The following is a 26,134-nucleotide window of genomic DNA, read 5'->3' as shown; positions in this document are numbered from 1 at the left end:
GTCCCGGGAGACAGGTTCACACTGTCGTTCTGTCAACTAAAGGTGTCCCGGGAGACAGGTTCACACTGTCGTTCTGTCAACTAAAGGTGTCCCGGGAGACAGGTTCACACTGTCGTTCTGTCAACTAAAGGTGTCCCGGGAGACAGGTTCACACTGTCGTTCTGTCAACTAAAGGTGTCCCGGGAGACAGGTTCACAAAGGTCGTTCTGTCAACTAAAGGTGTCCCGGGAGACAGGTTCACACTGTCGTTCTGTCAACTAAAGGTGTCCTGGGAGACAGGTTCACACTGTCGTTCTGTCAACTAAAGGTGTCCCAGGAGACAGGTTCACACTGTCGTTCTGTCAACTAAAGCCACATCCATATTTTCACAGGCTTTTTCACAGCCGCACATTACATTATAAGTTGTTGAATAGTTTTATATCGCTGTGTTATGTGTGAGTACTCTGTCTGGACAATCTGTGATTATGTGATGCTGCATTATATCAACAGGTAGGTAAATGGGTCATTCTGACACACACACACACACTAATTATGAAAAATGAATAGTTAGCACAGTCTCACAATCTTTTGTCTATTGAATCCTTTCTCCCTGCTCTGGGTTCACACACACACACGTGTTTTGGTAACTAATCTGAGGGTGGTTAAGACGAGGTCTAGCTGTCAATCGCAGGTGTGGTTAGGATGGAGTGATGAACAGAAGTGTGTTCCAGCAGCTCTCCTCCTCCAACCTTGAGCTCTGAATCATAGTTGCTCACCCTCTCACTCTTTCATAATCTCGCTCTTCTCTTCCTCAGGGATTAGACCACCCACCATCTCTCTCATCCCCAAGACTCTAGATTACCTCTTTCAAATCTGATCAGATTTCAGGGTCTTTATTATTGAGTGGTTGTTAGAGATACCTCCTCTCTAAAGATATACAGTGACATTAAGATCAGCACTCCTATCTAACCCACAGTGAGGAGAGCCAAGTCGGTCCCAAATGGCACCCTGCTCCCTATAGCGCACTACTGTACTTTAGACCAGAGCCCTATGGCCACTATATAGAGAATAGGATCTCATTTGACACGCAGCCCCACTCTCAGATAGAAACAGGCTTTTCCTTCATTAGGTCTGAACTCTACACTTTTTACACAAAGGCAGCCTTTGATTATGGCATTCCAAGCATCTGAGAGTCGATGAAGGTGAGAAATGTTGTGGTCATTAAAAACAGGAGATGTTTGAGAGGAAAAGAGGGTTTCAGTTAGAGGTAGATACTTTGATCTCTTTATAAGATGGCCTCTCTGTCTCTCTTTCTGTCATCACTCTTAGAGAATTACCTTGTTCTACTGTCAGGCTTTCTTGAGAGTCTATGTCCCTGTGGAGGATAGGAGGAGGTGGTGTGTTTGTGTGTGCCTTCCCATTGTCTGGGGGGGTGAGAGGGGAGCAGGAGCCTGCTGGTTGCGGTCTGGTCCTCCTGTAGCTTTCAGCACCGTCTTGTGTTTTAGGACAGGTGCTCTGTGGTCACCTTGAGATATGGTGGGTTCCTTCTCCACCCCATCCCACCACCCCCACTCTAGACACTGACCCAGAACAGACTGTACTATAGAGCAGAATAGAACATTGAAAACACATCAACATGAACATACAGTGAAGTGCCTTCCTACCTGATTCCACTTTCTCACTCCTCTGCTCCTTCCCACCCGCCCCCTCTCTCCCTGCATCCCCCGCCACAGTTGAGCAGATTGTGTCTGTATTCCACGCTGCTTCCAAACAAAAGGCATGGGACCATTTCTCCAAAGCTCAACGCAAGAACCTGGACATGTGGCGCAAGCAAGCAGAGGTTGGTCCTTTACTTTTTCTACAATTATTCACATCTTCTATTCATTTGGTGAAGTGCAGTATAGTCTACATATTATTGTGTCCTTTATGTGAACATTATGTGAGCATCCCCATCTCCAGTATTCCGGATTCTAACTACTTTTTGTGGAATTCATGGTGTTGTCTTGGCAGGATGATTTGTGTTAAACAGTGTTAAAGTTAACACCAGCTTTAAAACTACACTCAACATGATCCTAAAACTGACCTTAATATAAATGGGAAAAGGAAACCTAGTTGTATTCCTCTAGTAGTATCAAGGAACTGAGATGGTAGAACATCAACATTAAGTACTAGCCTAAGAGGTAAAGTAAATGCTATAGCTAGGCTGAATGCTAGGCTACACCCAGGCTCTCTACTTAGTTCAGTCCCAGAGTGGGTGCTCCGGTCAGGTCCAGGTCCCGGCCACTCCAGCCCGGTGAGTGCTCAGTCTCACTGCCAGAAACAGGTAACTCACCCTTTAAGTCAACCACAGTACCCTGGACTGGTCTCTGTGCAGATCACTTCATCATATATGTATACTCTCTATCTGTTATTACTGACTGTGCTTTCTTCCAATAGAGAGCAAATAACCAACTTTCAGTTTTTGTTTGGTGTAAAATCTAGGTCATGCTCCATGTTGAGATACACAGGTATTAGCTAATGAAACCTGGTAAGATTTGTTCTCTATTTTGTTCAGTACTTCCTGTCCAACAACCGCTGCATTAATTACCTCAAACATGTTTTCCTCTTTAATGGAGTGTGCTCAAGTGTGACGCTGCTGTCATTTTAAGGCCAAACGGGTAAGTTTGATCTGGGTACAAATCTCTGAGGGTGTTAGTGTGTAAAAAAGCAGATTTGGTATGTAATTAACTGCCTAATCTCTGTATCATAGCAACACTGAAACAGTCACCATGGATCGCAGGCTGGAGATGGTTATCTTTCCTTTGCAGATCCTAGTGCTGGAGATAGATTACAAACCAGTGGAACACATTCATTATAAACTCTTCATGCAGTTTGCTTGTGAAAGGCATTCTGTAAAGTGAGAAGAATTTGTATTTGTACAGAGTCATATGAATGTGTAACTGATGGTATAAATTGTAATGGGTTGGTAGCTGTGTGTGTACATCGTGATGGACTCACTCTGAGATATAGCAGGTATGTTTGGTATTTCTTGATCTCAGACTAGGGACTCTTCTTCTCTAAAGGTAGCTGTGAGTTGGTGCGTGTAGACTAGTGACGTCACTCCTCACTAAGCAAAAATTACAACTAAAGCATAATTTATACCTTACGTACATACGCAATTAGCTACTCAAAATGGCGGTCTTACGTCAAGTTTGTTATTGCAGGGTTGCACACGTCTGCAAACAGGGCAGGCCAGCTCATTAGGCAGGATTAGGCGGCAGATTGACGAGCTGCATTTTCTGAGCTAAACTGACCAAGATGCACCAACAACAACACACAAAACCTTGTAATTCTGCCCCAAACAATGACAATTTCTCACAACCAGTGGCATATGGGCTTTTTAGGTGAGCACTGATGCTGTCCTGTGATAAGCAGTGCCCACTTTGTCAAAGGCAGGGCAGCAAAATATGTTGCTTGTCCATTTCCAACACTCCTCTCCAGGGTGCTGTTGGAGAAATGTATCGCTGCGGCGCTCTACCAACGTTCTGTCAAAAAAAACTATCTAACATAAATTGTGTAGCACATATAGCCAGAGTAAAACATGAGCCATTCACAATAATTAAAGCATAATGTCTACTGCATTTCAGAGCCATGAAAAATGAGGGAATGGACTTAAATGGGTGGTTTTGCCTACACACAAATGCGTGGACCAAACCGACTGGATGGAAGGGTATTCGTAAAATCGCCGACACTGTAGACTACACCCCAGTGAGCACAGACCGACGCAGACGTCTTTTTGGCGTCTTGTTTTGGTCCTTTCCGGACCGGCCGTCTTTTTAAGGGTGTTTTGCAAACGGTGGGCGTACCACATGGATGGGTATTTCTAATATTTTATTTCAGGCGACACTGTAGGTTCCACCTCAGTAAGCACAGGCCGATGCCTTTTGGACCGGCCTTGATTTCCACATCCACGGGATGTTGGTTTTTAGTCCTGTCCGGACCAAATCTGAATCTATCATAGACGTCTATGTTTGGTTCAGATTTGATGTGGTTCGGACCGGCCTTGATTTCAATGTCCACAGACATTGATTCTATAAATTACGTCTTTTCAATTTTCATTCAGAACCTAAAATTAACCTGATTTCAAAGATCAGAAAATATGTATTTTCTACAGTCGAAAATCATCTCTTAGACCTTAATATATTCTTTAGAGGAAAATTAGCACACACTTATTGACAGAAATCCTGGTTATGAAGGTTTCCCGATTTCCTGCTTATTCCATCCTGATTCCAGAAATCTTCCAACTAGGATTTCTTGAAAACCTTGGAATTTTGCAACCCTACAGCAGTATCTTTCTTGACGGGTCTGTTCTGTAGTCATCAGACAGAATGCACAGAACAGCAGGACTGAAAGACTGCAGGGGTTTCACTATCTGTCTGACACATAATCACAACACCCATCCTTTCATTTATCCATTTACCTGTTATAATCCATCAATCCATCCATTTGGCCATCTAGCCATCAACCCTAAGAACACATCCATCCATCTCAGGCTGCATCCCTCTGGTAAAAAGTAGTGCACTATATAGAGAATAGCATGCCATTTGGGTTGCAGTCAGTTTTTCTACGCATTGCACAGACACATGAACTTTTAATAAAATAGATTTCTATTGGTTGCGTACACATTTTGCCGACATTATCGCAGGTGCAGTGAAATGCTTATGGTTCTAGCTCCAACAGTGTTGTAATACCTAACAACACACACAAATCCCAAGAAGAAAATAATTAAGAAATATCAGAACGAGCAAAGCATATAATGGATGCTTATGGACAGTATACAGTATTAATAGAAAAGGTGTGTACACAAGCAAGAAATACCATAAACAATAGACCTCAGGGTACCTTTAGCTCCAGTCCACTGTGATTAAGGAAATGGACCTTGATAATAGTCCTGGACTGGCTAGACACCAGGGGGAATAGATGGAATAACCGAGGGCTAACTAGAGAATACAAACTCCATCTCCACTATACACCAGGGGGATGATAGATTGGAAGTAGAACTACATAATACAACCCCTATATTTTACAACCCAAGTTAATTCCATGAGGGCTTAATTCCTTCAACATCCTGTTATAATCTATTCTTCTCTATCAGTTTTACTCCTTTAGGGCATTAGCTGGAGAGAGTAGGGACAACCTGTCATCCGACTGAATCCAGATGCTCTGTCTTTCTCTGTCTCTGTCTGTCTCTGTCTACTCCATTACAGACAAAGGTAAGAACCAGCATACATGCATGAAGGAGTTCAGCTCAATCTTGAACCTTCACATAGTATCCCCTACCAGTGTAGCTAGACTCTGATGCTACCTTCACTGTTAGTGCTGCTGGCTGGTAGACACACCAAACAGTGAGTCTTGTCAGGTAGCAGTTAGCTGGATAGTCCCATAGCTGCGACACACAGAGGAAGGATCAAAGTCTAACAGCTGGCGATTCTTATCTCACTGGGCAGATGGGTGTGCTGGTTTCTGACTACCTGTTTGACATCTTTGATTGGCCAGCAGCTCAACGTGTTATAGACACCAGACAGATGGTTGTTTACTTCAAGCTTTTTGTTTGTTGGTGTGAAATAATGATTCCCTCGCCCAGAGATGTGAATGCATTTTTTGTGTGTATGTGTGTGTGTTGGCAGAACACAGAGCTGTCTGTCTTTCGAATATACTCGCCTCATTAGCGGAGAACAGCACTGCCGAGCTCGCCGGCCAGACATACTGCTAGCTGACATACACACTACTGTAGCTCCCATCCACACACAGCAGGTCATGCCTCCTACTGAGCTAGAGGTTCCAGGGTGAAGTTTCCCCTAGGTACAGATCTACTCTACATGACCAAAAGTATGTGGACACCCCTTCAAATTAGTGGATTTGGCTATTTCAGCCACACACCTTGCCTACAGGTGTATAAAATCGAGCACACAGCCATTCAATCTCCATTGACAAACATTGACAGTAGAATGGCCTTACTGAAGAGCTCAGTGACTTTCAACATGGCACCATCATAGGACCAGTCAGTTCGTTTAACTTCTGCCCTGCTAGAGATTCCCCGGTCAACTGTAAAGTGCTGTTATTGTGAAATTGAACCATCTAGGAGCAACAACGGCTCAGCCGTGAAGTGGTAGGCCACACAAGCTCACAAAACGGGACCGCTGAGTGATGACGTGCAAAGCCCGTCAATATTGTCTGTCCCTGGTTGCAACACTCACTACAGAGTTACAAACGGCCTCTGGAAGCAATGTCAGCAGCTATAACTGTTTGTCGGGAGCTTCATGAAATGGGTTTCCATTGCAGCCGCACACAAGCCTTCGATCACCATGCGCAATGCAAGTGGTGTAAAGATCGCTGACATTGGACTCTGGAGCAGTGGAAACAAGTTATCTGGAGTGATGAATCACGCTTTACCATCTGGCAGTGCGACGGACAAATGTGTGTTTGCCAGGAGAACGCTACCTGCCCCAATGCATAGTTCTAACTGTAAAGTTTGGTGGATGAGGAATAATGGTCTGGGACTGTTTTTTTTTTCATGGTTCGGGCTAATGCTACAGCATAAAATGACATTCTAGATTATTCTGTGCTTCAAACTTTGGCAAAATCGGTGGGGAAGAACTTTATTGCCGTGCACAGAGCCCTGACCTCAACCCCATCAAACATCTTTGGGATGAGTTGGAACACCCACTGCGAGCCAGGCCTAATCAACCAACATCAGTGCCTGACCTCACTAATGGAATGGAAGCAAGTCCCCGCAGGAATGTTCCAACATCATGAAAAGCTTTCCCAGAAGAGTGGAGGCTGTTATAGCAGATCAACTCCTTCGACGAGATGCTCGACGAGCAGGTGTCCACATGATTCTGTCTCATCCGTGTAGAGGCAGACTGCTGCTCTCTATCTACTGTCTCATCAGTGTAGAGACAGACTGCTGCTCTCTATCTACTGTCTCATCCGTGTAGAGACAAACTGCTGCTCTCTATCTACTGTCTCATCAGTGTAGAGGCAGACTGCTGCTGTCTATCTACTGTCTCATCAGTGTAGAGACAGACTGCTGCTCTCTATCTACTGTCTCATCAGTGTAGAGACAGACTGCTGCTCTCTATCTACTGTCTCATCAGTGTAGAGACAGACTGCTGCTCTCTATCTACTGTCTCATCCGTGTAGAGACAGACTGCTGCTCTCTATCTACTGTCTCATCCGTGTAGAGGCAGACTGCTGCTCTCTATCTACTGTCTCATCCGTGTAGAGACAGACTGCTGCTCTCTATCTACTGTCTCATCCGTGTAGAGACAGACTGCTGCTCTCTATCTACTGTCTCATCCGTGTAGAGGCAGACTGCTGCTCTCTATCTACTGTCTCATCCGTGTAGAGGCAGACTGCTGTTCTCTATCTACTGTCTCATCTCTGTAGAGGCAGACTGCTGCTGTCTATCTACTGTCATCAGTGCACCAGAGGGAGATGTCAGTCCTGCTGTGTATCACTCTGGGTAGAAGCTGCCCTTAGGGACAGGTCTAGGATCTTCCATAGGTGTGTGCGTGCGTACGCGACAGTGTAAAGCGTACTCCAGCCAGGCTACCCAGGAGGATCGTGTTCAGTATGAACATCCCAGTGATGACCCTGTTTTGTTGTTTCCCTCCAGGAGATCAGAAACATGCAAAATGAAGAGCTGATGGGGATCAGACGAGAAGAGGAGATGGAGATGTCTGACGATGACATGGAGGATACACACGATCCTGACGACTCAGGTACACACACACTACACACATACACTACACACATACCACACACACACATGCACACACTACACACATACCACACACACATGCACACACTACACACATACCACACAGATGCATACACACACTACACACATACCACACAGATGCACACACATACCACACACACCACACACATACCACACACACCACACACATACCACACACACTACACACATACCACACACACTACACACATACCACACACACACTACACACATGCACACACACAGATGCACACACACACTACACAAATACCACACACACACTACACAAATACCACACACACACTACACACATACCACGCACACACTACACACATACCACACGCGTGCAGACACACTACACATACCACACACACATACATATGCACACACACTACACACATACCACACACACACACGACAGAAAGGACTCTGACAACTATTGGTATATGGCTGGTGTCTTTTCTCCTTTGTTGTAGAATAGATCTGTAGCTCAGCCTTCTCTGTGTTGCTAATGAGGTGTTTTGTGAATTCCTCTCCAGCCTCAGTTTGAATGGAGCCGTAACATTAGAGAGAAAACAGTCTCCAGCTCATTCACTCTCTAAATGGCCAAATTAAGCTGCAGAGGAGACTGTGTAACTGCATGCAGAGACTGTGTTACGGCCATCTCCAGACTGTCTGTGGCTGTGTGTGTTTCTGAGTGTAACAAAGAGAGTGGGTGCAATGTGGCTGGTAGATACTCAGTCACAGCTGGAACTAGGTGTTTATGTTTCTGTCTGTTGGCATGGTGCTGGTGTAATTAGCTGGTAGAGACACTGAGCTGGCTACTGCAGGCTTTTGCTCTCCTGGGCCCAGATTAACAAAACCTTTTTAAGAAGAAATGTCTTCACTGCCATTTTTTTCCCTAAACTATAGATTTAAGAAGAAAGTTAAGCAAAGTTGTATTCCTCAAAAAGTGATTTGGAAATGTTCTTGAAATGTTTCTCCTTATGCAAAAAGTTGAGAAATTAGATTCTTGAAAATTAATTTATTGGAAATGTTCTTAATTCCAAGATAGCTAAACCCTTGTCTTAAACTCAAGGGAGAGAGGAGAGCTCCTTCAGTGCTGTTCTGGGCACCAGTGAAGTACCATTAAGGTCGTCTTTACGCAGAACATCCTGTTTATGTCTGCTGAGCCAACAGAGCTACTGATGTAAAACAGATTGAAACAGACCATAATATTCACCTGGACATTTAGATGACCCTCTGCTTCTCTCTAAAGCAGTTAGAGAGAGAAGGGAATGGAAGCCAAGAGAGCGGGGCTAACTGCTACAATCAGGTCTCCATTTCAAGTGTGACGTTTACTTTCTACTTTTGAATTGTTGTGGTATCTACCGGGAAAGACCGCCTAGCTAATTTCTGTGCAGATATATGCAAATGTGATCATCAGCCAAGCAGGGTTTGATTTCCACCTTTTCATGTGTGACCTTGCTTATTAGAAAACACTAACAATCATTGTCAGGAGGCTGTCACAATGTTGCAAAGGGATGCTGTGGAGAAGGGCACAGGATGTGGCAGGGAGACAGGTGTTGATGTGACACCCCATCATATTTACAGTCTTAGTCACACCTGCTAGGGCTTCCTGTAATGCAGGAGCACAAGGGGAGGAGCTTGTTTAAACCTCCTCCAATCCTGTTTAAGAAGCCTAGTCTCTGTGCTCTCAATCATAGACAGGTGGTCTGTTTAACCTATCGGCAGGCTTGAAGAGGAACACCTGTATTCTGGGTTGGTGCTTCTACATTAATACGGTGCAGAGTGGGAATGGGTTGGTGCTTCTACATTAATACAGTGCAGAGTGGGAATGGGTTGGTGCTTCTATACTAATACAGTGCAGAGTGGGTTGGTGCTTCTATACTAATACGGTGCAGAATGGGTTGCTGCTTCTATACTAATACAGTGCAGAATGGGTTGGTGCTTCTATACTAATACAGTGCAGAGTGGGTTGGTGCTTCTATACTAATACAGTGCAGAATGAGTTGGTGCTCCTATACTAATACAGTGCAGAATGGGTTGGTGCTGCTATACTAATACAGTGCAGAATGGGTTGGTGCTCCTATACTAATACAGTGCAGAATGGGTTGGTGCTTCTATACTAATACAGTGCAGAATGGGTTGCTGCTTCTATACTAATACAGTGCAGAATGGGTTGCTGCTTCTATACTAATACAGTGCAGAATGGGTTGGTGCTTCTACACTAATACAGTGCAGAATGGGTTGCTGCTTCTATACTAATACAGTGCAGAATGGGAATGGGTTGGTGCTTCTACACTAATACAGTGCAGAATGGGTTGGTGCTTCTATACTAATACAGTGCAGAGTGGGAATGGGTTGGTGCTTCTACACTAATACAGTGCAGAGTGGGAATGGGTTGGTGCTTCTACACTAATACAGTGCAGAATGGGAATGGGTTGGTGCTTCTACACTAATACAGTGCAGAATGGGAATGGGTTGGTGCTTTTCTCCTGTCAGCAGCCTTGTGCTGGGGTCGATACTAAAGCCTGTCACGTTGTGGAAGGGGAATCGGTCGAATACCCCAGACAGCATCTTGATGAGGCTCCCTGATCAATACACACCTCACCCAAAACCTCCTCACCTGCTGGCTCTCTCTCTCTCTCTCTCTCTCACACACACACACACACACACACACACACACACACACACACACACACAGCAGGTTGATGAATCAGAGGTCTCTCTCTCAGCTCAAAGAGACATAATGCCGGATTTAAAGCAGGCAGCTGGAGTCCGTGTGTTGAGTTACACATACTCACGCGCGCGCACCCTATGCTGGGCCTCCCTCCCTCACACACTCACTCTCAGGTCTTATCTCCCCAGCTCAGCCACTCAAACACACCCTCTCATTACATTACACACATCCCTCTCCAACAGCTGTAAAGAACATACTCTCCTATCAAAGGAACAAGGGAAGAGTAGTTCTCATCACACTGTCTCTCCTCTCTGTCCAATAGGACATTTTATGATTTAATGAGTGGTTCTCATCACACTGTTTCATGTCTGTTCAATAGGACATTTTAGGATTTAATGAGTAGTTCTCATCACACTGTCTATCCTGTCTGTTCAATAGGACAGGTTAGCATTTAATGAGTAGTTCTCATCACACTGTCTATCCTGTCTGTTCAATAGGACAGGTTAGCATTTAATGAGTAGTTCTCATCACACTGTTTCATGTCTGTTCAATAGGACATTTTAGGATTTAATGAGTAGTTCTCATCACACTGTCTATCCTGTCTGTTCAATAGGACAGGTTAGCATTTAATGAGTAGTTCTCATCACACTGTCTATCCTGTCTGTTCAATAGGACAGGTTAGCATTTAATGAGTAGTTCTCATCACACTGTCTATCCTGTCTGTTCAATAGGACAGGTTAGCATTTAATGAGTAGTTCTCATCACACTGTCTATCCTGTCTGTTCAATAGGACAGGTTAGCATTTAATGAGTAGTTCTCATCACACTGTCTATCCTGTCTGTTCAATAGGACAGGTTAGCATTTAATGAGTAGTTCTCATCACACTGTCAATCCTGTCTGTTCAATAGGACAGGTTAGCATTTAATGAGTAGTTCTCATCACACTGTCTATCCTGTCTGTTCAATAGGACAGGTTAGCATTTAATGAGTAGTTCTCATCACACTGTCTATCCTGTCTGTTCAATAGGACAGGTTAGCATTTAATGAGTAGTTCTCATCACACTGTCTATCCTGTCTGTTCAATAGGACAGGTTAGCATTTAATGAGTAGTTCTCATCACACTGTCTATCCTGTCTGTTCAATAGGACAGGTTAGCATTTAATGAGTAGTTCTCATCACACTGTCTATCCAATGGGACAAGTTAGGATTTCATAGCCTCTCCAGTATAGTTACAGTAAGTCCTCAGATCACCAGATCACATTTGAAGGCTGTCTATACAGTACAATGTTATGATAGTTGTGATGTTCTATGTCGTGTGTGTGTGTAGGCCCTGTGGCCCAGGTGGAGGCCCTAAAGGAAGAGAATGACTCTCTGCGCTGTCAGCTGGACGCCTACAGGAACGAGGTGGAGCTGCTGAAGCAGGAGCAGGGCAAAAACCAAGAACACACACCTCCACAACACAGTGAAGAGGACACCATCAGGCAGCAACAACTAACCTTTCTACAACAGGCACTGCAGGGAATGCAGAAGGTACTACTTCTACCAGACATACCCACTGTAGTTAACTTATTGCAGCAGTTCCTGCTTTGGATTTATTTTAATCAATTCCACAGGAATTTTTCATTTCCTGGTTCCATACAGATATTAAACCCCTGCAGATTCTGGCTGGTGAGACGCATAATCCATTGGTTTGGCTTCCTGGGGTGACCAGTCGTATTGAGGAAAAGTGACTTTTTTAATAGAGGTGGATAGAGAACTGCCCTCCCAATCTCACACACACATACGCACACACACACAACACTGAGAAAGAGGGAGAAAGAGGAGTAGGGATAGAGATAGGCGTAGAGAGAGAGAGCAAGAGGGGTACACTCAGAGTAGGATGGATAGAGAGAGAGAGCAAGAGGGGTGCACTTTGAGAGTAGGATAGAGAGAGAGAGAGCAAGAGGGGTGCACTCTGAGAGTAGGATAGAGAGAGAGAGAGCAAGAGGGGTGCACTCAGAGTAGGATAGAGAGAGAGCAAGAGGGGTGCACTTTGAGAGTAGGATGGATAGAGAGAGAGAGCAAGAGGGGTGCACTCTGAGAGTAGGATAGAGAGAGAGAGAGCAAGAGGGGTGCACTCTGAGAGTAGGATGGATAGAGAGAGAGAGAGCAAGAGGGGTGCACTCTGAGAGTAGGATGGATAGAGAGAGAGAGAGCAAGAGGGGTGCACTCTGAGAGTAGGATAGATAGAGAGAGAGCAAGAGGGGTGCACTTTGAGAGTAGGATGGATAGAGAGAGAGCAAGAGGGGTGCACTCTGAGAGTAGGATGGATAGAGAGAGAGCAAGAGGGGTGCACTCAGAGAGTAGGATGGATAGAGAGAGAGCAAGAGGGGTGCACTCAGAGTAGGATAGATAGAGAGAGAGCAAGAGGGGTGCACTCTGAGAGTAGGATAGATAGAGAGAGAGCAAGAGGGGTGCACTCAGAGTAGGATAGATAGAGAGAGAGCAAGAGGGGTGCACTCTGAGAGTAGGATAGATAGAGAGAGAGCAAGAGGGGTGCACTCTGAGAGTAGGATAGATAGAGAGAGAGCAAGAGGGGTGCACTCTGAGAGTAGGATAGATAGAGAGAGAGCAAGAGGGGTGCACTCTGAGAGTAGGATAGATAGAGAGAGAGCAAGAGGGGTGCACTCTGAGAGTAGGATAGATAGAGAGAGAGCAAGAGGGGTGCACTCAGAGAGTAGGATAGAGAGAGAGAGAGCAAGAGGGGTGCACTCTGAGAGTAGGATAGATAGAGAGAGAGCAAGAGGGGTGCACTCAGAGAGTAGGATAGATAGAGAGAGAGCAAGAGGGGTGCACTCTGAGAGTAGGATAGATAGAGAGAGAGCAAGAGGGGTGCACTCAGAGTAGGATAGATAGAGAGAGAGCAAGAGGGGTGCACTCAGAGAGTAGGATAGATAGAGAGAGAGCAAGAGGGGTGCACTCTGAGAGTAGGATAGATAGAGAGAGAGAGCAAGAGGGGTGCACTCTGAGAGTAGGATAGATAGAGAGAGAGAGAGCAAGAGGGGTGCACTCAGAGTAGGATGGATAGAGAGAGGGAGCAAGAGGGGTGCACTCTGAGAGTAGGATAGAGAGAGAGAGAGCAAGAGGGGTGCACTTTGAGAGTAGGATGGATAGAGAGAGAGAGCAAGAGGGGTGCACTCTGAGAGTAGGATAGATAGAGAGAGAGAGAGCAAGAGGGGTGCACTTTGAGAGTAGGATGGATAGAGAGAGAGAGCAAGAGGGGTGCACTTTGAGAGTAGGATGGATAGAGAGAGAGAGCAAGAGGGGTGCACTTTGAGAGTAGGATGGATAGAGAGAGAGAGCAAGAGGGGTGCACTCTGAGAGTAGGATAGATAGAGAGAGAGAGAGCAAGAGGGGTGCACTTTGAGAGTAGGATGGATAGAGAGAGAGAGCAAGAGGGGTGCACTCTGAGAGTAGGATAGATAGAGAGAGAGAGAGCAAGAGGGGTGCACTTTGAGAGTAGGATGGATAGAGAGAGAGAGCAAGAGGGGTGCACTCTGAGAGTAGGATAGATAGAGAGAGAGAGAGCAAGAGGGGTGCACTTTGAGAGTAGGATGGATAGAGAGAGAGAGCAAGAGGGGTGCACTCTGAGAGTAGGATAGATAGAGAGAGAGAGAGCAAGAGGGGTGCACTTTGAGAGTAGGATGGATAGAGAGAGAGAGCAAGAGGGGTGCACTCTGAGAGTAGGATAGATAGAGAGAGAGAGAGCAAGACGGGTGCACTCAGAGTAGGATGGATAGAGAGAGAGAGCAAGAGGGGTGCACTTTGAGAGTAGGATGGATAGAGAGATATAAAGAACAATAGAGAGACTTGACAGGAAAAGAGTCCTTCTAGAATCTGATCAGTCTGCTGACCTAGACGCTGTACACAAACTAATACCAGCTTGAGGGGTTTTCTAATAAAATATCCCCCTCAGGGAAAACAAACTGTTGGTTAAACAACCCTCAGGCAGGAAATCTGTTGCTTCCATCACCTGCTGGGTCATCAAATATCCTCAAGTAGTCAACGGTTATGCTCATATGAATAGACTGATGGTAATTACATTTCCAACACGCAAGTTTCAACATTACCATGAAAATATTAAATGAATGGATAAAAATGAGGAGGAAGAGACGAAAATCGAATACTTCTTATTGCTCTGTGCTAAATTGTGATATCAGGCAGGTTCTGGCAAATTACCATAACATTTTATCAGCAGGTGATTTGAGTCTGCCCAGGTTCTGTGAATTTCTTCCACTTCTGAGTCATGTAATACTTGCGTATTTCAGCCTAAACCCAACTGAGACCGTGATATAGTTTTTTAAGAAATGGATACGGAGAAAGGACTTTTCAGCTTCTACATGGCTCTGACCTACATAGAGAAGCTATAAGCTAAAAGTTCCTTACTCGATGGCAAATCCTGAAACATAAGGGTTAACACCGCTGGCTAACATGGTTTCCTCTATGGAGCTGATGGGTTAATAACCAGCATGAGTCATATGCCTGTAGTAAGCAAGAATCTGTAGCTGTGTCTTCTCTGTCTTAGGGATTAGTTAGCATCTGTAGCTAACTATGCCTTGGGTTAGGTATCATCTGTAGCTAACTGCTTTCTCTGTCTTAAGGGTTAGGTATCATCTGTAGCTAACTGTGCCCCTCTCCAGGCCCTGAAATAAACATCTGCTACCTGCCAAATGACGGTAGATTTTGGTATTGACATTGGCTATTTCACCAACCACGTTGGCAGGTGGTCAGGGCTCCACCGTGGAGGCATTTCACTCTCATTTGTGAATAAAAGTAGTCCAGTATGATCACATTTATAATCAAATAAATGCTGTAGTAGCCGTATACAAAGTATTTCCGCTGGTAAATTAAGAACTACAAATCCTATGTAGCATATTCCACCTCTAAGGGGTAGGGGAACATTTTGGTAAAAAAGGTCTCACAAAATGTAATTATTCAATATACCACATTAGCTCTTACTAGTAATACATTTGCTTTAAAAACATGCTCATCTTTTCTTTTCTTTTTTTGTGTGTAATTTTGACCGCAAAAAAAAAATATTTTGGCTTGTAAAAAATCTGAGTGGCTGATAGGTTTTTGTATCTCCCTGCCACAGTGGCTGGTGGACCAAAAAGTTCATTTTAGGCCCCACTCTGTATCAGACGCTTAAGGGTTTGTTAGCATCTGTGGATAACTTTGTCTGTGGTAGAAGCTATCTGTCTTCTCTCTAAAGACTAGTTCAAATCTGTAGTTGCCTCCTGAGTGGCTTAACGGTCTAAAACACTGCATCGCAGTGCTGGAGACGTCATTCCAGACCTGAGTTCAATCCCAAGCTGTGTCGCAAGCCGGCCGCGACGGGGAGACCCATGAGGCGGCGCACAATTGTCCCAGCGTCGTCCGGGTTAGGGGAGGGTTTGACCGGCCGGGATGTCCTTGTCCCATCATGCTCTAGTGACTCCTTGTGGAGGGCCAGGCGCACACACGCTGACTTTGGTTGCCAGCTGTACAGTGTTTCCTCCGGCACATTGGTGCAGCTGGCTTCCAGGTTAAGCGAGCAGTGTGTCAAGAAGCAGTGCGGCTTGGCGGGTCGTTTTTCAGAGGACGCATTTCTCTCGACATTCACCTCTCCCAAGTCCGTGCGGGAGTTGCAGCGGTAGGACAAGACTAACTACCAATTGGCTGTCAAGAAAAATAATATCTGTACTTAACTTTGCCGCCTCTGTATCAGAAGCTTAAAGGGATACTTTGTAATTTTTGCAATGAGGCTACTTCCCCACAGTCAGATGGACTCATGGATACCATTTTTATGGTATCCTTGAAGTATCTCTTTAAAGGTTAGTTAGCGTACTGTATGTGGCTCACTGTATGTCCTTTGTGTTTGCAGCAACTGCTGAAAATGTGTGAAGAAATGAAACAGAGGGAGGCAGAGTTGGAGAAGAGTGTGGAGGACAAACAGCAGCTGGAGAGCCAAGTACAGAGCCTCAAGGAAGGACTGGAGAGTCTGAAGAAAACACGCATACCACAGGTCAGTAACACACACACCACAGGTCAGTAACACACACAACACATGCCCTTTACAGGCCCTAACACACTCACAGTGCAAGATTCAAAGAACACTTTACAGCTTGGCTAATTTTAAAGGTGCATGTGGTTTGAAATGGAATTACCATATGGTAGACTTGAATTGCTATTTATTTAGTTTCATTCTTCAATATCAACTCACAGGGGTAAAGAAGTGTCCCCACAAGACATTGATTTCAAACAGTTAATTTAGAATCCCATAGAGCGAGAGGTTATAGAATGTTCTATATAGAGAGAGACAGGTCATTTTAATAGTATGCCATACAGAGCATTCAGAAAGTATTCAGAGCCCTTATTACTTTATCCACATTTTGTTACGTTACAGCCTTATTCTAAAATTGATCAATTTAATCCAATCTACACACATTACTCCGTAATGACAAAGCAAAAACTGTTTTTTTTTAGACATTTTTGCATAATATCACATTTACATAAGTATTCAGACCCTTTACTCTGTACTTTGTTGAAGCGCCTTTGGCAGCGATTACAGCCTCAAGTCTTCTTGGGTATGACGCTACAAGCTTGGCACACCTGTATTTGGGGAGTTTCTCCCTTCTCTGCAGATGCTCTCATGCTCTGTCAGGTTGGATGGGGAGCGTTGCTGCACAGCTATTTTGGGCTCTGACTGGGCCACTCAAGGACATTCAGAGACTTGCCTCGAAGCCACTGCTGCGATATCTTGGTTGTGTTCTTAGGGTCGTTGTCCTGTTGGAAGGTGAACCTTCATATTTCCCTCGATCCTAACTAGCCTCCCAGTTCCTGCAGCTGAAAAACAACCCCCACAGCATGATGCTGCCACCACCATGCTTCACCCTACGGATAGTGCCAAGTTTCCTCCAGACTTGACACTTGGCATTCAGGCGATCTTGGTTTTATTAGACCAGAGAATCTTGTTTCTCATGGTCAGAGTTTTTAGGTGCCTTTTCGCAAACTCCAAGCAGGCTGTCATGTGCCTTTTACTGAGGAGGGGCTTCTGTCTGGTCACTCTACCATAAAGGCCTGATTGGTGGAGTGCTGCAAAGATGGTTGTCCTTCTGGAAGGTTTTCCCATCTCCACAGAGGAACTGGAGCTTTGTCATAGTGACCAATCGGGTTCTTGTTCACCTCCCTGACCAAGGCCCTTCTCCCCAGATTGTTCCGTCTGGCTGGGCGGCAAGCTTTTGGATGAGGCTTGGTGGTTCCAAACTTCTTCAATTTAAATATGAGGGAGGCCACTGTGTTATTGGGGACCTTCAATGCTGCAGACATTTTTTGGTACCCTTCCCCAGATCGGTGCCTCGACACAATCCTGTCTCGGAGCTCTACGGCAATTCCTTCGACCTCATGGCTTGGTTTTTGCTCTGACATGCACTGTCAACTGTGGGACCTTATATAGACAGGTGTGTGCCTTTCCAAATCATGTCCAATCAATTGAATTTACCACAGGTGAACTCTAATCAGGTTATAGAAACATCTCAAGGATGATCGGTGGAAAGAAGATGCACCTATGTTAAATTTTGAGTCTCATAGCACAGGGTCTGAATAATTGTATTTCTATTTATTTATTTTGCAAAAAATTCTGAATACCTGTTTTTCGCTTTGTCATTGTGATATATTGTATGAAGTTTGAGAACTATTTTTATTAAATCAATGTTAGAATAAGGCTGTAACATAACGAAATGTGGTGGAAAAAGTCAAAGGGTCTGAATTAGGGATGCACAATATATTGGAATCGGACGATATTAGCTAAAAATGCCAACATCGGCATCGGCCCAATGTCTAGTTTAACGCCGATGTGCAAAAGCCGATGACAAAGCTGACGTGCATACCTATATAACGTAGGTAGATAATGATACCACAAAAAAATATAGCGCTACACGTGCAACACAGCATTCCTAACCTAGCCCACAATGTCTGCTCTGTGGATCAAGCAGTCAAGTCGAGCAGTCGTTTGAAAGATTAAGAACATTTCAGCGAGACAACTCAAAGGTGAAATCCATTAACACCAAGATAATGGAATTCGTTGCCCTTGACAATCAACCATTCTTTGTCGTCGATGATGTTGGCTTTCGCCGATTGGTCAAGCACCGGTACACACTACCAAGTAGGTGCTATTTTTCAGATGTTGCCCTACCGGAGTTACACAGTATTGTTGAAATACATCCATGAGCATCATCACTATTCGCTTCACGACTGACATTTGGACCAGCGATGTCATCCCCATGAGCATTATGAGTCTGACAGCACAGTGGGTCAACGAGGATTTCGTACTGAGGAAAGCCGTATTGCATGCTCAATAATGTGCTGGTTCTCATACTGCTTATGCCATTTCAATGGCATTTGAAAACACGTTTGAAACATGAACACTCCTAGCGTCATTTGAACAACTGACTCGAGAAATTAGCTCAACTGCATCTGCAGCAGACGTCATGACAGGGTATCACATTGAAATGCCTGCTCAACCAAAATGCCAACGTAGACCATTGGGTTAACTTGGAAAACTACTTTACCAGAGGCTGTGAACAAGCGATTCGGTGGCATTCTCTCTGAGCCTCTACTGTGTTGCCACCATGCTCGATGATAGGTACAAAGACCACTACTTGGATGCAGACAAGAAACAGGGTTTACGTGAAATGTTAAGACAGCTGGACAAGATGGAAACGGACACAGTGACAGTGCGCACCGAGCAAGAGAGGCCATGGCCAGACAGAGCTGAAACTTCACTGCTTATCATGTATGATGAAATCCTGGTTGAGACTGAACAAATGAACAATGAAACAGCACAGCAAGTAAGTGAAATAAATAGGTTTTGATTACGTTTTACTGGTAATGGCGACAAGTAAATGCCAACAGAATAACTTTTTGGTCTGTGTGTGTTTCAACTGTCTGACTGTACTAGAATGCTTAAAAGGCCGGTAAAATGATCATTTTCTTTATTTGTAAAGGAAAATATCGGTATCGGTGCATCTCCAGTCTGAATACTTTCCCACTGTATATAGAGAAGGACGTCTCAATCATCTTTACATCAAACTAGACTCTTCAAACTATCTACTAGACTCACCACCTCTTTATCTGGCTAGCTTCTTTAAACTTAACCAGCCTCTGTAAATTGACATAGCATATTACATTTACCATCTGTCACGATGTTTATGGCACTGTGCCATCGCACAGACTAAAACTTTTTCATATATTTACATGTACCTTAGCCAAATACATTTAAACTCAGTTTTTCACAATTCCTGACATTTAATCCTAGTAAAAATTCCCTGTCTTATGTCAATTAGGATCACCACTTTATTTTAAGAATGTGAAATGTCAGAATAATAGCAGAGAGTATGATTTATTTCAGCTTTTATTTCTTTCATCACATTCCCAGTGGGCCAGAAGTTTACATACACTCAATTAGTATTTGATAGCATTACCTTTAAATTGTTTAACTTGGCTCAAACATTTCGGGTAGCCTTCCACAAGCTTCCCACAATAAGTTGGGTGAATTTTGGCCCATTCCTCCTGACAGAGCTGGTATAACTGAGTCAGGTTTGTAGGCCTCCTTGCTCGCACACGCTTTTTCAGTTCTGCTCACACATTTTCTATGGGATTGAGGTCAGGGCTTTGTGATGGCCACTCCGATACCTTGACTTTGTTGTCCTTAAGCCATTTTGCCACAACTTTGGAAGTATGCTTGGGGTCATTGTCCATTTGGAAGACCCATTTGCGACCAAGCTTTAACTTCTTGACTTATGTCTTGAGATTTTGCTTCAATATTCTTTGTGGTCCACCATCCATTGTGGCAGGTAGTTTAAAAAAATTCTGAGCCACTCAGATTTTTTACCAGCCAAAATATAACAAAAAACAATATAAACAAAAAATAAACTGATGAGTATACTTGATAATGTTTCTAAAAACAAATTCTACTAGTAACTAATGTGGTAAGTGAAAAATGACATTTTTTGTTTTAAACAAAATATCATAGATGAGACATTTTCACCTGCCCCTTTAAGGGCAGAAGGTTACGGTGGTAGAAACACTCGAGTCGCTCATGTTTGTGCCTGTAAGATTGTGTCGTGACTAGTAGAAGTGTTGTCTTTTCTTCTCTAGCAGTTGAAACTCAAATATAGAAAAACAACCTAACTTGTGAACAAAACAATGTAAATAGCCAAGAAACACAAGGACAAAACCTTGCTTTAGTTTCAAGCAAATTAGATCAGCTTTTATGCCTGTGCGCAGGGCTTCTAAAAATGGATATTTCACTCAGCTCTTCACATGCGCACAGCCCCCAGTCAGGCAGTGTTGCAGCGCGACATGGAATAGGCTATGCAGGCTTTGTAATTATTTGACTTTGGGTGATTCATTTAGCAGCTATGACTCAAAACAGCAACTGCAGCATTTATTTTACTATAAATATGATCTTACTTGACTATTTTTATTCACAAATGTGAGTGACATGCTCGTAAAGCTCACCATGAAGCCCTGACCACCTACCAACGTGCCTGGTGAAATATACATCTTGTCCGCCAATGCCAAAATATACCCGCAGGTGTTATATACTTTTAATGCTTGTGTTGCTCATGGGATAACGTTGGCTGAGCAGGATTTCAGTGGGAGGGTTGACAAGAGCATGAGATTCCTGTTCAATCAGCTACTTAATTGGATAAAGATAATACTGATATGAGAGAGTCTAATGGTGCGTGGTCCATATTTGATTTCTTCTTTTCCAATCGAAGACACATTTTCTCTTCTCTGCCTCGCTTGGCTAGTTGTTTCATTGACTTTGTTAATTTGTCATTTTAGACCTGAGTTGGGCTTCATCTAGGACCACTGAGTTGGGCTTCATCTAGGACCACTGAGTTGGGCTTCATCTAGGACCACTGAGTCGGGCTTCATCTAGGACCACTGAAACAGGGTGCCTTAACCATTTTAATAGAAAATGGAGAGACACCACTCACTGTGTGAATGTCAGTTGTGAACAGAGGACATTTTGACATCCAATTATGTTTGGTTCTTACTCATGGAAAGAACACAGATTAATATGTACTATATGTCTCTGCTTGATCTGACCTGATTCTATATCTGATTGCACCTTACAACATACCCACTCAAACTATTCAGGGCTTGTATATGTGATGTTGACCTCTCTTTCACGGTTTTATATAGTGGTCTTGCCAGAGGAGAAAGTGTGTCTGTACGTTTGTGTGAGTGTGTCTGTCTGTTTGCAAGGGTGTGTGACATGATTGTCAGTGACGGCTTTTCTCATTTTTATGATTGACTCTAGCTGGAGACATCACCGCGAGATGACAGAGGGAGCGAGGAGAGTGCTGATCAAGTCAGTGTAAGTGGAAAAGAGATGAGCCTCTCCATCCTTCTCTATTCCCTTGTTCCTCACTCTCTTCCAGTGACATGACAGAGTACCTTGTCGGCTCGGAGATTTGAACCAGCGACCTTTCGGTTACTGGCCCAACACTCTTAACCGCTAGGCTACCTGCCGCCCCACATGCTTGTCTGTTTAAATAAGAATGTGAATGTTAGACAGTGACGGCTTTTCTCATTTTTATGATTGACTCTAGCTGGAGACATCACCGCAAGATGACAGAGGGAGCGAGGAGAGTGCTGATCAAGTCAGTGTAAGTGGAAAAGAGATGTGATCCTCTCCTTCTCCCTGTATCTGTTTCTCTGTTCCTCACTTTCTCTCCTCTTCCAGTGACATGACAGATCATTACAGACCAATCCAGTGCAGGAGGACTTTATTTGTCGCAGGATTAATCAACCCGACACAACTGGGTTAGGAAATCAAGGGCTTGTCTCATCACACACACATACAGAATAAAATAGTGAGGACAAGCCAAGTCAGAAGGGCCACCACGACTCTAACGATAGGTCAGCGCCCACTAGGGTTGCCAACTTTCTCACTACCAAATAAGCAACAGTGTATATTCTTTTCCAATTGGAAAGGCAAAACATTTTTATATTCCATTTAGTCTATAGCTTTACTAAAACTGTATCATTATGTAAACCTATGTGAATAAACCTCAAAATAAATTACCAAAGAAATCACAATTTTACCCTTTAAAATAAAAACAAAAAAAAACATTTCAAATGGAAAAGAGGCTTAACTTGCCATCACGAAGAATGCACCGATATTGCTACAGTAGCACCTTTAGCTAGCGTGGCCTTGTGCATTACTATGGATGCATGCTAGGTCATTCTCCCCTCCAATTGAGAATTCCCAACGGCATAAAGTACAGAAAGATTTCATTGAGTCACCACTGATGGGCTTCACCCATGTATATGTTTGCTTCCCATTGTTTGTTGTAGCTGCACAGTCTTTTCTTTTTTGCAGGTTTATCCATATTTCCTTGATTTACTGCCAAACCGACTGAACAACAACATAAATTACTTTGCAGGAATTGGCACGTTGACACTATACTGTGATTGGATGAATATACAGGACAAGGGAGGTCCTGTATGGGACAAACCAATTTAGCACAATATAAGGGGCATCCCGGCTAATACGGGACAGTTGGCAACCCTAGCGCCCACACACATACCCGACCCTCCCTTCCTCCAGCCTGTCAGAGGCACACAGTAAACAACCGCTTCATCATTAGCATCGCTAACACTCCCATCTCTCCCTCCTCCCTCTGGTAGAACTATTACCATCTCCTCTCTGAATGATATCCCTGCCTTTGACTCCCCTCTTCTTCCACTGCATCTGTCTGTTGTTGTGTGGTGCGTCATCATGGCTGCTGAGCACTGATTGCTTGTGTGTGGGCAGGCGGGCATCATCTACCAGTCTGTGTTTTCTCCTCTTGTCCTGTAGGAGGCGACAGCATTAGAAGTGGTTTCCTGCAGTCAGGAGAAGGAGAGTCTGCCCCCAGAGAAGATTCCCTCTAGTCCGGTTTACTCTGAGCGAGAGGCCTTGCTCGTTGGTAAGTTCACCTAAAATTACAATAACCTTACTTCAACATTGTAACAATGTTGTGCTAACCTAACTATAGAGGAGTAGACCCCCCCAGTCCAGTCCACTCTGAGAGGCCCAGCTAGTGGGTACATTCACCTAACATAACTATAACGTTACTAGGCTTATAACAGTAGTATGACGTTATGTTACCCTAACATTAGTACAGGAGAAGATTCCCACAAGTCCTGTCAACTCTGAGGGAGAAGCCCTGCGTGTTGGTACGTACAACACGCAGGGCTTTGTACGTACAGAGGAGAACATTCCCCTTGCGCTGTCCACTCTGGCAGTGAGGCTCTGATTGTTGGTACACTTTTTGCTAATTGAACAGGTTATTTTTAGAGAAACTTTCATCAACCTCAATCATTTAGCAGGTTATTTGTGGAAAGCCTGGTTTTTCTCCCCAGTTTATTCCCAGTTCTCTGGGCGGGTTCACACGTTTTAATTGGCTGGTTGACTGAGGCCTTCAGCACCTCTACTGTTTCTAATCACCACAGCCTTCTGGCACATTCTCCATTTCAGTGGAGCGTACTTTCACAGGGAATGGTTGGTCCTGGATCAAAAAGTTTTTCTGAAATTGAGGTTTTGTGGAGTTACATGGGTAAGGAGTTGTGGAGTTACGTGTATGCCTATGCCAGATGGCAAGATGCACACTATTGTGTGTTAGTGGGAGTTACCTGTCCTCTCCCACAGTGGTGTCATGCCAGAATGATCTTATGATTGGCTCAGAGGTAGTTGTGTAGCCAATGGGGCGTTCCGCTCCCTCCATGCCGGCCCACTCTGACCTCTCAGCAGCGACGGCTGGTGAGGATTCTGGGTGTTCTCTCTGCCAGAATCGCTCTACATGACGTTTTGTTTGAAGATTAATTGAAGGTAGCACCAGAGGGAAAAGGGGACACTAGCTCCTAAGTGAACTCATGAAGAGTCTGCATCTTCAACTGCTTTATCCCTTCTAGAGCAGGGGTTCCAACCCAGGGGTCACGACGCAAAACTCTGCCATGCTTAAGGCTAGAAACAAGCAGTAAAATGCCTGAGGAAGATGCGACTGATTCATATGGGGATATAAATTTGACTTTTTCCTGTGTTTTTTGAGCTGGCTCCTCAGTGTACTATAATATATTATTACACAGAGGTTCAGGATTTTCACTAGTGGATGATCTGATAACAGATGTTATCGTTGAAATTGATGAGAGAGAAAAACATGCTGGTAGTGTGTGTGTGTGTGTGAAGCCCCATGGTGCTCTGATCAGAGAAGCTTTAATGTAGAAAGCAGTGTCAAAGTCCTTATTAAACACTTATCTTAATCTGGACTGTTCAAACACAAGAGTCTTCCATAGAGCTGGGAGTGCTATGGAAAAGACACACACTTGAAGAGTCCAGATGCATTTCATCAGTCAGACAGCATGGGTTGACGAGAGGTCTCTTGAATGTGAGCTTCTCGCTGGTTTTCATTTTGGACAGATGGGTAAATCAACACTGACTGAATTTAGGTGTTTGTACATATGATTGTAGGGTTGTAGTTATAGAGAATTAAACTACATGTTAATATGGTATTCCAGTTTGATTGACAGCTGTATTGATGTCTCTGTTTGTTCTTCCTCAGGGATCATCTCTACGTTCCTCCATGTCCACCCGTTTGGAGCCAGCATCGAATACATCTTCTCTTACCTACAGCAGCTGGACACCAAGGTACTGCTGACACACACACACACACACACACACTGTAATGGTTTTGACTTGAGGTTATTCTTTGTAGGGGTGCCAGGTAGGTTGTACCTACCAGAGAAAATATTGATTTCTCCCTTTTGTTTGTGAGGGAATGAGTCCCATCTGGTCTGTCAAGTCTACACCAATACAAAGGACAAACACATAACCCAACATGGTGTAAAACAAATTAAATACCGGTTCGAAAAAGTTGTAGTCAGTCAATCCAGTCAAATCCATCAACGGATCTCCACGGAGAAACAGTGGAGACCAACTGAGATGAGTAGTTCAAAGGAAGAAATGCGTGGATCCTGGTTATTCTGAGACACGGCTACAAAGCACACTTTATAAATACGACAAAAATAACGGAGTAGAGGAACTTCGGGAAACAAGGGTTGCACACTTCCTCATTCGTTCCACCTTCACAACCATTTTATGCACAGCTCATGCTGTGCATTTAATAGGGAGTTAAAGGGGAAGCACTGATGGTTCAGACAAATTCAGGGCTGTCACAACACACAACACAGCCAGTTCAGCAATAGAGCCGTCCTGGCACCACATAGCCAGCACAAACATGGACTAAGCATCCCTACTGCGCTGACATATGGGCCCGATGTATGCCAGGGCCCCACAATGCAGTTGGAGCCCCCTGGTGCAAGCAGCCTCCCCATAATGCAATTTGAATCATCCCCTTGTGACAGCAGAGCCCCATCGTGCAGCCAGACCCTGCTCATCGAATTTGAACCCCCTGGTGCAGGCAGGGCCCTCATAATGCTGAGGCTCGGGTTAGAGTTGGCGTTAATGAAAAGTCCCACTCTCCACTCGATGTAGCTACCATAGAGAGATATCCTATATTTATGTATATAGTACTGTAGCCAAGGGAGATATACATGAATATAGGACATCTCTCTATTTTTTTCTCACCTTTATTTAACCAGGTAGGCTAGTTGAGAACA

The 26,134-nt window shown here is 44.2% G+C and overlaps 1 protein-coding gene across 1 annotated transcript in view; it reads left to right on the top strand.

Moving 5' to 3' along the window:
* Nucleotides 1–26,134, top strand: part of LOC135538651 (ecto-NOX disulfide-thiol exchanger 2-like) — a 61,411-nt gene that overhangs the window by 30,938 nt on the left and 4,339 nt on the right. Inside the window, exons 5-12 of the mRNA XM_064964527.1 lie at nucleotides 1,713–1,819; nucleotides 7,637–7,742; nucleotides 11,769–11,971; nucleotides 16,344–16,484; nucleotides 21,792–21,848; nucleotides 22,084–22,140; nucleotides 23,337–23,445; nucleotides 25,078–25,163. Coding sequence (XP_064820599.1) covers nucleotides 1,713–1,819; nucleotides 7,637–7,742; nucleotides 11,769–11,971; nucleotides 16,344–16,484; nucleotides 21,792–21,848; nucleotides 22,084–22,140; nucleotides 23,337–23,445; nucleotides 25,078–25,163 — 866 coding nt within the window. The remainder of the gene's footprint in view (nucleotides 1–1,712; nucleotides 1,820–7,636; nucleotides 7,743–11,768; nucleotides 11,972–16,343; nucleotides 16,485–21,791; nucleotides 21,849–22,083; nucleotides 22,141–23,336; nucleotides 23,446–25,077; nucleotides 25,164–26,134) is intronic.

This window comes from Oncorhynchus masou, unplaced genomic scaffold, assembly GCF_036934945.1.
Source record: "Oncorhynchus masou masou isolate Uvic2021 unplaced genomic scaffold, UVic_Omas_1.1 unplaced_scaffold_1___fragment_4___debris, whole genome shotgun sequence".
NCBI classification, from domain to species: Eukaryota; Metazoa; Chordata; class Actinopteri; order Salmoniformes; family Salmonidae; genus Oncorhynchus; species Oncorhynchus masou.
Note: the sequence above shows the minus strand (reverse complement) of the source record. Positions and strands in the feature narration are given on the sequence as shown.